Raw genomic sequence first — 13,372 nt, forward strand, 5'->3', positions numbered from 1 at the left:
GGATCTTGAATGTACCAAATGTATAAAGTCGAGAATAAATAGCAAAATTAAGTTAGGAACAGTATTTTGGTTTCAGCATCACTCAGAACTGCAACATGTTCAATAGTATTTCAGAGTGTGGTACTTCTTGAAACACGGGTCTACGCACAGTGCCTTATCGCTGTCTGCACACCTAAAACGTGTGTCTGTTCTTCTATTGGAGCGACGAGTTGTGTTGGCACACACATGATATCTTCTCTGCGTGCGGCTGCCTTGGGCAGAGGTCTGAGACACCCTCTCTGGGAAGTGGCGCGCTGTCAGTCGCAGCAGGTTGTCTGTGGTTCGTCTTCCGTGCCTTGGTCATTGGATTTGGGTTTGGTAGTTCCAATATTTGGGTAACGACTCTCTTTCTAAACACAGCAAGCTTTACCGGGGTGCCGGTTCTCTTGCGGTAGAGAATAAATGCATTCAGCAGTGGCATGTCGAGCAGGTGAAAAAAGAACTTCTTGTTCCACTTCAGAGTTTTCCTGATGCTTTCACTGAAGCTCAGCTGCATGTCTACTCTCTCGACGAGTCCCATTTTCTTTGTGTATTCAAGTACACATGCAGGATTTTTCTTTTTTTCTCTGGTCGCTCTGTCCACCTTATCAGAATCTTGCATCTCCAGTCCATGCATTGTTGTCAACATAGTGACTTCGCGCTTGTCTAACCATTTCAAGGCAAGCAGAGTGTTTTTGTGGAAGGTTTGTATTTCACCCTTCTTCAACTTCTTTTTGAAAAAGGGCGGGCCCTTCCTGTTGATGCGCACAGTTCCGCATGCATTTGTTCTGTTGCTCTGCAGAAATTCAAAGAGCACTGGGCTTGTGTACCAGTTGTCCACAAACAGAGAGTGTCCTTTTCCAAGAAAGTCTGCCAGAAGGTCAGCAACAACAGAGCTTGTATAACCAAGCTCCTTTCTTTTGTCCAAGCTAACTTTAGCTCCTGTATAAACTAGCAATATCAGTACATACCCGGTTTTCACGTCACATATCATGAACATCTTCACTCCGAACCGGTGTCTTTTGGATGGTGTGTACTGCCGGAATGAAAGGCGGCCTCTCCAAGGCATCAGTGATTCATCTATGCATAAATCTTGGTATGGAAGAAAAAGCCTGGAAAATTTTTCCCGAATGGCCTCCATGACTAGTCTGATGGCCCTTAGGTGATCGGATTGCTCCGTTATTGAACTGAAGTGCAGGACGCGCAGCAGAAGAAGAAAGCGGTTCACAGAAAAAAATCTCCCAAAAAAGCGGGGTCACCAGCGTCAGGTCTGTCGACCAATAGTCCCGCAGGGTGTTCTTCCACACCAGGCCCATAAGCAACACTATTGCCAAGAAGCAGTAAAGCTCTGGGAGGTCCACGGCCGCCCAGGCTCTGAGCCGTGATGCGCCTGAGTGACTTGCGCCTGCTTTTTCACTCCCATACTTGTTTGTGTCGGTGACGATGAGCGACACAAGTTCTTCATCGAAAAACAATTCGAAATAATCCAATTCACTTGCTTCTGGCGGGAGCAGAGAGGCCGCAACCTGCCCTGATTGCGTCATCAAAGTTGAAAAGAGATGGCGAAAAATCACCTGTGTCCCACTGGGTGTCGTCGCGTCTTGCCCGCTTTCGAGAGGTTGTGGCTGCGCTGAGGTCGGAGGTCGAACTGGTTGAATGCAGTTCTTCGTGTGAAGATGAGCTGTCCTCTTCTGAAGAAAAACTGTCTTTCGATTCAGACTTGGTGAATGGAGCACAATCAGAATCGGAAGAGTCATCGCTGTCGGTGTCAAGAGAACGGGCAGTGCGTTCGGCCATATCGCCGCTTTCCCGTGCATCTGAAGAACTCGATGGAAACTTGGTAAACAGGGAGAGCGAAAATACCTTGTGAGCAGCGGGGATAAACAAGCTAAGAGCAGCACTAATCAAGATAGAAATCAATTTTTGCCGCCCCTCCAAGGGAGTGCCGATAAAGAGACGTGGCGGAACCGAAACCGTGTAAGCGCGTTACCGCATAGATCAAGAGAGCAGCGGTGATAAAGAAGCTGTGAGCAGCACCAATCAAGATGGAAGGCAACTACTGCCGCCTCTGCAAGAGAGCGCCGACACAGAGAAAAATGTCTGTTCGAGCGCCTTCGTTGCGATCACGCGGCAAAACCAAAACCGCAAAAGGGGTGTTGCCGCAGTCTGCGCAACGCGCTGAAGCTAGAAGTCAGTTCCGTTTATCTCCGCAAGAACTCCGTATCACAAATTTCAAACGCTTCTTGTAAGTCCTAAGTGGTGGCAGCCCCTCCCAGTAAGCACGCATCGTCATTATGGCGCGGAATTTCCAACGGAGGGTCAAAACCGTACCTGTACGGCAAAGACCTTGTGGGACAAAAAACCGCCGCCGTATATGTACGGCAAAAACCTTCAAAGGGTCAAGCTAGAAAGCTGTAGAGCAGCCAGTAAGGATTCCCCTCCTACAATTTTCTTATTGTTATAGTAAACGACTAAAAACGAGCTCACAAAAGCGGCAGATTCATTTCGTTGCTTTTGAGGAATTGCCAATTGGCAGAGCCTCCTCTGCAGTCAGTTCACAAAGATCAGCAAACTGCTTGTTCTCATTTGTTTCTGTCAGATCTCTACCCTGATAGCCTATAGCTTAAAAAAAAGAACCTTTTTGGGTAATATCGATGTCTGCTTGACATTCAGAGTGCATTTTGCTCTCTGTTTCCCTACTTCCGTCCTTGCTTTCTTCACCAGTTTGTAGTGCTTCAGGTGTATGCACAGCATTCAACTTGTTCTTTGCTTTTCCTTCACTTCGTTGCTCACACTGTTCACACTGAATTTTGTCATCCAGCCACCAGGTTTCTTGTGTTTTTCCAGGTCTTGCTTTAAATGTTTTGCAATACAGTGTAGACCGCTTATAATGTAAGTTGCCGGAGTTGCAAATATTTGCACTATATATATGCAGTACCACACTACACTCAAAACAGCATTTTTCAAAGGCTGCACACAAACAAAATATGCAGACCAAACAGCCATGTGCATCTGAATATCAAAACATTCCACCACAATGTTTTCATTCATTTAAAATAACGAACATTGAAAGGTTAGCATTTGGGGACCTGCGATCTTCACATGAAGCAGACAAAGTAACAAAAAAAGAAAATGCTTTGGAGGCAAGTCACTGATTAACTTTTTGAACCTGCTCTATTATTTGAACTTCCCTGCAGCACTGCCACCTACTCTACAGAACCAGCACAGAATGGTGACAGAAATTTTGTATGCCGTCCAGTGTCACGTGAAGATTTGCAGACAAAAACAATATTGTCGCCATTCAAACTGTCACCTATGCCCTATCTTTTGTTGTCGAGGTGGTTCTTCTGCTTTTTGAGTGCAATGCGGTCGGTGTGAAGAGTTTTGTAGACTCAGCACCGAAGTACAACTATGGTTGCCGATTCTTGACACGGAGGCTCTGTTTGGTCCTTGCTGACGGTGGTGTCAGGCAGCATACCATTGCGGAAAGCTAGCCCTTGATATTTTTGTACCCATAGATGAGTACATGGAGATGAGGCAAAAAGATCAAGCGCATGAGCTTAAATGCATGAAGCGGAATTTGGGTTTGCCTGCATCTACCGCTATTACAGTATGAAAACCTCGTTCATACGTTATGTAAAAAATTGGAAAAAATCTATGATCCAAAGTCGCTAAAAGATTGGCAGACTCAACTGTAGTTGACATCTGTGTACAAAAGTAATGTGAAGTGTTCTGTTTGTGAATGGTTGCAGGACAAGGACGCCAATACACGCCAAGCTGGTGGGGTCTTAATTGTGCGTTCTTACAGCTTTGGCAGGCTTACGTTTGCACTTCTTGAATTCAGCCCGTGTCAGTAGCTTCTTGGACGGGGAATTTTGGCAGGAAATTTTGCTGTGCCCACTCGGTATGAATTATTGCGGCATAGATGCTGACGTGCATCTTCCTGGTGGAGCTCAAGTGGGCCAAGATGTGCTTTGTCATTTTCCTATTGCATAGTGTTTTATTATGGCCACAGGAAACTAAAGCAAAATCAAGCTGGTAGGCAATGCTGGAATACACCGCTGCCAGAGAGAAACATAAAGCTCACTTCACACCGCCTGCAGCAGGGAACAGCGGCATGTTTGGGTTATGGGTCATTCCACGCCAACTGTCCCATCCTTGGCGCTCAACCATCAGTGATTTCTTTGAAAAAAATTGAGGACTATCTATTTCAAGCAAGAAATCTTTCTGTAAAACATTTTTGCTAAAAAAAATTTTCACTACCGCTAAGAACATGTGAAGTTTTTTAGAAAGCTTGAAAGTATGAGTCGTAAAAGGCATTGTCAAAAAATTTTCTCTTGAGAATGAAGGTAGGCTTTTCACTTAAAAAAGGTGCTATCGATCTTTACGTTTCCATGAGTTTTTTATACGACATTAAATATGCAAAATTTGGTGCATATAGGGAATTTTTTTACAGAAAGATAACTTTTACCAAAAGGGTATATTTCATAGTAACTAATTGCCAGTAAGTTGTACTGTAAGTGAAAAATAATTTGGGTTGAATTTAACTTCAGAGCTTTTTCGGACGGGCCTGTAGTGATTTGAGCCCTTAGGGGCAGTAAAAGACATGCATTCATATTAACTGCCCGATTATTCAGATGTTCTCGCGGCCGGCCCCTAGGGAGACCTAAATTCGGACGTTGACTGAACGACTGACGAAGAGCATGCTTCAAATAGTCTGTGGGGTGAACGTGCAGCGGAAGGGGGACAAGAACACTAAGGACCTAGCATTGAGGAATGAACGGGAAAAGAAGCATGCTGCCGCTTTGAAGGAGTGTGAGCTCAAAAAACGAAGTGTTGGCTGATGCTGAGGTGCAGATGTCCCTCATTCAAACCAAACTCTTTAAAGCTGTGAAATGCAACACTGAGGCTTTGCGCGTATGTTAGGACAGTTGTGTTTGAGAGTATGTCAGGACAGTTGAGGTTGACTTACCAGCTGTTGCAAGAGAATCTCACTTGTGAGAAAGTTCGGACCTCATACCAGTGAGCTTGTTATCAGTTTCCAATAAGCTCACATATGCCGAAATAGCTCATATTCAAAAGATTTGCTTCTGTATGCATCTGTTTTTATTTGTATATGACAATGTTCGACTCGATCTGCGAACCATTTTTAAAATATTTTATTTGCTGTGCATTTTACAACCCCCTGCCTTCTGTTTTCTTTTGAAATAAAATAAACGCTACTCCTTACTATTCAAACTGCATTAAGTCGGTTTTTTGTTTGTTTGTTTGTTTTTTTAGCTTGCTTGCTAGAGAGTGACAGCATTTCATGACATGGTGTCTGCCTGTCTGGACATAAAACAAAGTTTTGGGTCACTCTGGGAACTTTAGAAAGGCATTCAGGGAAAACATAAAAAGCTCCGGAAACTTGGAAATGCCAACTTGGTAGACACCCTGTGCTTTGGTTGCTTTGCTGTTATATAAATCCTTTTTTCTTTTTTTGCAAATACTTCTGCTGCATGGTGTCCACAGTAATTCTGGGAGAAAAAGAAGATATTTCACATTGTATTTAAACACACTGACAGATTCTGGAATGAAATCCTGCAACTTATCTACTTGAAGTTATGTAATGTTTTCTGGGACAACATTTTTCATCTGCAGATATACGAGACATCTGCCATTAAAGTGAATACCGTGAGGCTGGAGGTTCTGGAAAGATGGCACAGGAAAGGTGGTGTGGCTATTGTTGGTTACGATATGTTTCGTCGGCTTGTAAATGCAAGAGGAAAAGGCAGGAAACTTCAGGAGCGCTTGAGGAAAGTGCTGCTCGATCCAGGTAAGTGCTTTGCCCCCCCCTTTTTTTTTTTCTCGCATTTTTTACTTTGTGCCATGTACCTCTAATAGCCATGCACCAACTAGCCTCACATAGTATGCTCTGTGTGCTTACTTTATAATGCGTACAGTTGGTGGGAAGTCAGTGGGGTACGGTAACATTAATGCAGATGCATCATTGCAATTTGCTCTGCTGAGCAGTTGTGCTTCATTTTTTTTTCATGTTTTTCACATTGTAGTCATTTTTTCTGAAATTGATGCAAAAGGCCACCCTTCAAATTGTGGTCGGGGAATTCTGCCTTGGAGTTCACATTTTCGTGTTCAGCATGTTTCACTACATAGTTTGTCCTTGATAATGCTTGGCATTGGGCTGACTGCTGAATTTATTCCCCATTTCTGGCGTGCCAACTATCCTTTATCAAGAAATCAATGCTTCGATTGCTTCACGGTATTTTTGAGCTTATAATGACCATTGAGAAAATCAGTGTAGCAGCTGAGTGAAACAGCTTCTGTAGTACTGTTGATATTCATTAATTCAATGCTGATGAGACCGAAAAAATTGGCAGAATCATTCAGCAGGTCAAATTAAACGTTTAAGAGGCAGAAGAATATATGTTGAAACAAGACAGACGCTGCCTCTGTTGGGGTCATCATTGGTGTCAGGCACATGTACGCTGACCAGTCATTTGAATTATGCTGTGAAGGCCTAGTTTAGGATTGAAATAGCCAAATTTTAGGCCCATTGAAATGTAGGGGGGCTGACTGGGACCTTCAGTTGGGATAGAATTAACTAAATAATTGAATTAATCATAGCCAAATTAACAAAAGTCTACTGTGCTAACTACTCATTTATGCTTCGCACACCCATCTCGAAAAACGCCGGCAGGACCAAGCATGGTGGTTTGTGATGAAGGACATGTGTTGAAGAATGACACCACCGGCTTGTCTAAGGCAATGAGCGAATTGAGGACTGGCCGGAGGATTGTGCTGACTGGAACCCCCTTGCAGAACAACCTGCAAGAGTGTAAGTCGGATTTCAATCAAGCATGTACAGGGTTTATTTGCGGGGATTCCTAGTGTACTTAAACAATAAGAGATGCTGCAGTCACTCTTATCGTGAAGCTCAATCTGTAGTGGTTAGTGCATACAAAAAATAATAGATCATTTGAATTTAGTATTTGCAGTGGTGGTCCAGCTGTGCCATTTGTGCCATTTTGCTACAATTAGACTTGCCTGCTCCTGGCTGCGCCCACTCAAGTGCCATTTGCACCAGCTGCACGAAAGTGCAGTACCTTCACATTTTAACGGCAATGAAATCTTTTCAGTAGGGCTATGCAATTACGGTCAACGACCGATTTTCCGGGCAGCCGAATTTTTGGACATGCCCAATAACTTGGACGCCTTCACGGCTCCACCACAGTACCCCATAGAGTCAATGTATGAGAACGTCTGAAATTTCGGACGCAAAACCTCTTCGCCGTCTGATTTTTCATACTTTTTGCCACGCCCGCAGGTCCGAAACGGCATTGATCGAAGCCACCACTGCCGCCATTTTGATTGCCTCGCCACCTCGAACAGGCGCTCGCACATAGATCCGCTGGTAGCCGTAGCCACCTCTGTGGCAACGCGAGGCCTAGCTACTTTAACATTCGCTGCCAAGCTTCTTGCTGTTTGGTCTACAAAAGCCTACAAAATTTTATTGTTTACAAAATTAAGTTCTTTGCCTAGCCAAATAAAAATGTTTGCAACATACCATGGGAACTGTCCATGCGAAGGCAAGCTTCATTGGTCGCTGTTGACTTTGTGCCTTGCTTCACTGTTGAGCAGCACTTACTGATTGCATAGTAATAACAAGCTTTGCCAAATGGATACAGATTACTGCTGTACTTTTCCAAGTGTTTCAAAAATATCAGTTTTTCTGCTCCGATACTGCTCCATAACGCTGGTGTGGCTGCTCCTAAACTGCTCGTGAACAACATTTTTCCTGCTCCAAAAATTGCTACAAGCTACAAATCCTAAACTGGCTGGACCACCTCTGTGTTTGTTATTTAGCTGACACTGCAAATAAGCAACAATAAGCATATTGGAGTACATTAATATTTGTATTCTATTCAAAATCTAGATATGTATTCCAATATTTTCGATCATTCGGTTGCATATGAATATTCAAAAGAAATAGAATGTATTGGTGGCTGTGCTGGCGCAAACACAGTTCTTAGCGTTTGCTTCTATCTAATCTGAGAATGTGTGTCTGACTTTATGCTGAATTTCGTGGTAATTCCATGCTGCTGGGTGAAATTACGCCTATAAAGTTCATGCAACCACTGGACATTGTGGGAAAGCCAGCTTCTCAGTAGCAAGGGGCACACGTTTGCTGACAGCAAGGGTGCACTCTTTTGCAGCACCACCTCCAATCCTGAGCATATGGCTTGACAGCAGATGCAATGAGGGGCAGCTTGCACAGTGTTAAATGCCTCTGAGTTTATGGGAATTTGATCTATAGTAAGGCACAGGTTGGCGAGAACAGACAGCTAGTGGTAATTATTTAATTTTCCAAGTTAATTATTCAATTTCCTAAGTTAACATCATCCAGATACACATCATTTAGTATAATGGCATGCTAGTCTAATTTCCTTCCGTTGAAAATATAATTGCAATGTTCCAACTGGTTAAAATAACCAAACTTGCTATTAGATGCATGTGCATATCATTATTCAATATTAGAACCTAAGTATTTGTATCTGATTCTTGTTCGAAAATTTTGATATTCGTATATCCTTGCTTATAATGTAACCACTTATTGTGCAGGACCTGATGTAATGCAGTCATGTACAAGTCTCGTTTACCCTCCCATAGACTTCAATGTATATGCATATACCACCTATAGTACAGTCGCAAATGCATTTCGCATTTGCTCGTTACCATGCGAGTGCAGATATCATGTGCATGACCTTGGCTCCTCAATGCTGTAGGTTTAACCTGTATTCCACAAATTCATCGGTTCAGAATGTTGTCCACATGCCAGCTTTCATCGTTCCTGCCAGCATGCACACACAACAACTTTTGCTATACACATTCACAGTATTTTCAGGGTAATCGCCAATGAGTCCCGCTTTACACATGCTGCCATTAGTGCAGCCTGTGCACATGATCTCGTGCCATATCAATGTGTATTTGGCTATGGCTGTAAACGTACATCAAGGTTGAGCTTCTCATTGACTGCATGTTGCCCTATACCCCCCACCGGTTTGGCCTAAGCGCTGTCTTGCCGAGAGTCAATGGCCAAAGTTGCAGTTTGGTGCAAAGTCAATGAAATGTTTTGTAGTTGCTGTATGGCACTTGGAAAAATGGAGGAACCATCTTGCTAACAAAAGTGAGGGCGCATTCCACTCGTTTGCTTTGATTCCCAGACATACGTGGGTGCTTGGTCTACATATGTTGCACAAACATGCCATTGAAAAGCGTTGTTTTGGTTAAAATGTGGTACCGCTTATAGTGCAGAAATTTGCTACTTTGGCAACATATTATAAGCGGTAGACACTGTATTCTTATTCCATGTCTTATCTTATACTTAAAACTAGAGGTTTGCAAATGCTGAATAGTAGACTTCAAATTGAATATCAGAAAATTTGACACAAGCTTTTATGCTTCCAAATTTTGTGCAAAAAGCAGTGTTGCACATGCTGAAGAGGCTAATTATCTAAGAGGCTAATTTATTATCAAAATATCTACAGAGATTCCATAGCTACCTTAATTCTCCACAAGAAAAGTAGAAAGATACCTATAAAGGTACCTATAAGAGGTGCACCGGTGGCGTAGAGGTAGAGCATCCGCCTCGCGTGCAAGAGAACCATGGTTCGAATCCCAGTGCCATGCAATTTACCACCGGATTTTAAAGAAAGAAAAAAAGAAGAAATCCGCGTGTTGATAAAATTGCATAAACAGGCCTGGAGTGCGGCATGTTCCCGGTGACCAGAACCGGTAACGCACTCCCTCACCAGAACAGGATTGGCCACCCTGGTGCAGTACTTGGCCACAACCTCCTATATGAATACAAGATACCTATAAAGAAAGGGGTCAGACAAGGAGACACAATCTTTCTAATGCTGTTCACTGTGTGCTTGGAAGAAGTATCAGGGTGTCTACCAGCCAGGAAAAGCGGGAATTCTCGGGGATTTTGAATAGTCTGGAAATACTCGGAGAAAACTGCTTGCTTACTAGAGAGTGACAGCATCGGGTGACATAGTGTCAGCCTGTCTTGACATAAAACAAAGTTCTGTGTCACTCAAGGAATTTGCAAATGCACTCAGGGAAAACCTGGAAAACTCGGGGAATTTGGGAATGTCAACTCGGTAGACACCCCGAGTATTCAAGCTATTAAACTGGGAAGGCTTAGGAGTAAGGATCCACGGCGAATATCTCGGCAACCTTTGGTTTGCAGATGACATTGTCCTGTTCAGTAACACAGGAGACGAGTTACAACAAATGATTGAGGACCTTAACAGAGAGTTTAAGAATGAGGTTGAAGATTAATATGCAGAAGACAAAGATAATGATCAATAGCCGGGCAAGGGAACAAGAGTTCAGGATCGCCAGTCAGCCTCTAGAGTCTGTGAACGAGTACGTTTATCTAGGTCAATTACTTGCAAGGGACCCTGATCATGAGAAGGAAATTTACAGAAGAGTAAAAATGGGTTTGAGTGCATTCGGCAGACGTTGTCAGATCCCGAGTGGAAGCTTACCATTATCATTAAAAAGAAAAGTTTACAATCAATGCATTCTACCGGTGCTAACATACGAGGTAGAGACTGTGAGACTGGCAAAGAAGCTCGAGAACAAGTTAAGGACTGCACAAAGAGCGATGGAATGAAGATTGCTAGGCATAACGTTAAGAGACAGGAAGAGAGTGGTGTGGATCAGAGAGCAAATGGAGATAGCCCATATTCTAATTGACATTGAAAGAGAGAAATGGAGCTGGGCAGATCACATAATGTGCAGGTTGAATAACCGGTGGACCATTAGAGTTATGGAATGGTTGCCAAGGGAAGTGCAGTCCAGGACAGCAGAATACTAGGCGGGCGATGAAATTAGGAAATTTTTTGGCTCTAGTTCAAATCGATTGGCGCAAAACAGGGGTAATTGGAGATCGAAGGGAGAGGCCTTCGTCCTGCAGCGGACATAAGATGGGCTGATCATGATGATGATTAATGATGACGTGGGAGCTCCAAAGTCAATAGCTACCACTTTTCAGTGCTTTCCTAATAAAGTGGCTGAAGAAAAAAGCCTTGTTTAAGTGTAACAGTTGTATTCCCCACATGCTACAAGTCACAGCTACCATATTTGCATGGTTGTAACGCCAAGTTCTTTTTCCAAAATTACCAGCCTAAGAAAACCCCCTGAGTTATACCAATCTGCGATATGGTTTGAATACAACACAAATTGTGCTCTTGCAAATGCAGCAGGCTCAGCTGTCAGGCCATTAATCTGTGTGGGAAAGACAACTCGGGGGCAGGTGTGGGCCTCTGTACTAAGAGAACGCAGCTCGATCAATGAAAGGGTGTTGGGTAAATGGCACAAAGGGTCCTCATCAAATTAGTAACGCTTATCTAGGGGCTTAAGGCCCAAGTTCCCAATCTACTACAATGACGCTGGACAGCAAGGCCTGTTAGCAGCAAATGCCTCGATGCACGCTTATCTGGTCCATCAGCGCAGCACATTGTACTCCTGTTAAAATGAAGAGTGCTTCGTTGAAGTGATGTGGGCTAACCTTAAGTACTCTTAAATTATAGGCATACGAGCAAGCATTGGTTAGCTTGTAATGCCATCATTGTGTGCTTCTGCTAGTGTATTTTTATTAGTGCGGTAAAACTTGAGGCCTCCTGACATTGAGGTCTCTTGATGTTCACATTTCTTTTTATTCCAGATCACTGTATGGTGAGCTTTGTTAAGCCAGGTCTCCTAGGAACCAAGAATGAGTTCCGGAACCGATTTGTGAACCCTATCGCCAATGGAGCGTGTGCAGACTCGACAGTTCATGACGTAAAACTTATGAAGAAAAGGGTCCACATCCTCCATCGCCTTCTGGACGGATGTGTGCAGGTGTGTGTCACATACGCAATACTTCCGAGTTACTTATATTTTTTGGCATCACGTACAACAGTGTATGCTGTTTCTTGTCGTTTGTCAGGATTTTAAGACACTTCCATGCGCCGCTGCATTCGACATCTGCTGCTCATATAGCTGAGAAATTACACTGATGGCACCTAACCGGAATAAAAAGCCAATATAAGACGTCGTATGCAGAGACAAGCATTTACAGTGAAAGCTGAAAAGCAAAAAATAATAATAATAAAAAGAAGAGATATTGACAAAAGTCAATTTTTATTAACCATAACAATGGCACTGTTTGAGGGCTGAGGAAAAAAAGACAAACGGGGAATGTGCACACAATTACCGTAGCAACTTGTGCAAGCTTGTAGTTTCATCAAATCTTTTCAGCAGAATGTATTCCACGATGAATGTCTAAGTTCATGCAATTAGCATTGAAGCAATATAGTGATACACCGTGTTGCCACCGCTGAAATGCGTTGCATACGAGTCGTATATGCAGCTAGGTTCCTCTCTTGTGCATCCCTCTAGATGCGCAGCAAAGTCCACACGCACCATGTGTTTGAATATATATATTCAGACAAGATTGTCTGAGTATACAGCGGAACTTTGTTCATACATTCATGAACGTACTACAGTAAAACCTCGTTAAACCATGCCCACTTAAACAGAGTTTCGTTTTAAAAGTAGTAAAGTCATATCCCCGACTCTGTGGCCATTGAACATAATGTGTTTTGTATGTGCATAAACCGTACCAGCTTTTTGCATATGTATCAGTTAACAAGTTGTGTTTCCACTTTTTGTCGTGCAATCACGGCGGTACATCATCCCCATCTGTGGCCTGGCAGAACAACAGGCCTCAGAGATCAGAACAGCCGCCAAGCACAAATGCAAAGGGATCTTGGAAGAGTGAAGCCACGTCAACATCAACATGATTTCAGTGCCGTTCAAGAGATCATTCTTTATTCTATGAGAAAGCTTTGTGGTGTCATGCAAGCCAGGAGTCGCATCATGCCGAAGCTCGGACAAAAGGCCATGTGCTTAGCTTACAAGAAAAATTGGACATCATTCGTGCTATCGAACGTGACACAAAGAAGTCAGCACTGGCATGCGAGAGGGATCTACCTTTATTTATGGCGTGTGGCATTTGGAATCCTAAGGAAAAGTTGCTTGGCAGTGCTGCTGCAACCGCGAAAATATGTTGTCTAGTAGGGTCAATTTTTCCTGATGTGGAGGAGGTGCTGGTGAAGTGGTTAAAAGCAGCGCAGTTGAAAAACATGCCTGTTAGCGGACCCCTACTTGTGGAGAAGTTCCTGGTTTTCGCTTCGCAGATGAACCACAACGACTTGTATGCAGCAATGGCTGGCTGGAGAGGTTTAAGGCAAGGCATGGCATAAACACAAGAACCATTTCAGGAGAAGGTGCCGCTGGCAAC

General features: G+C 43.4%; 1 protein-coding gene across 1 annotated transcript in view; it reads left to right on the forward strand.

Annotated features, from left to right (window-relative positions):
* The window catches only part of LOC135919005 (transcriptional regulator ATRX homolog), a 124,830-nt gene that overhangs the window by 53,656 nt on the left and 57,802 nt on the right, over positions 1-13,372 (forward strand). The window contains exons 14-16 of the mRNA XM_065452748.1: positions 5,659-5,833; positions 6,716-6,853; positions 11,753-11,928. Coding sequence (XP_065308820.1) covers positions 5,659-5,833; positions 6,716-6,853; positions 11,753-11,928 — 489 coding nt within the window. The remainder of the gene's footprint in view (positions 1-5,658; positions 5,834-6,715; positions 6,854-11,752; positions 11,929-13,372) is intronic.

Source organism: Dermacentor albipictus, chromosome 3, assembly GCF_038994185.2.
Source record: "Dermacentor albipictus isolate Rhodes 1998 colony chromosome 3, USDA_Dalb.pri_finalv2, whole genome shotgun sequence".
Taxonomy (NCBI): domain Eukaryota; kingdom Metazoa; phylum Arthropoda; class Arachnida; order Ixodida; family Ixodidae; genus Dermacentor; species Dermacentor albipictus.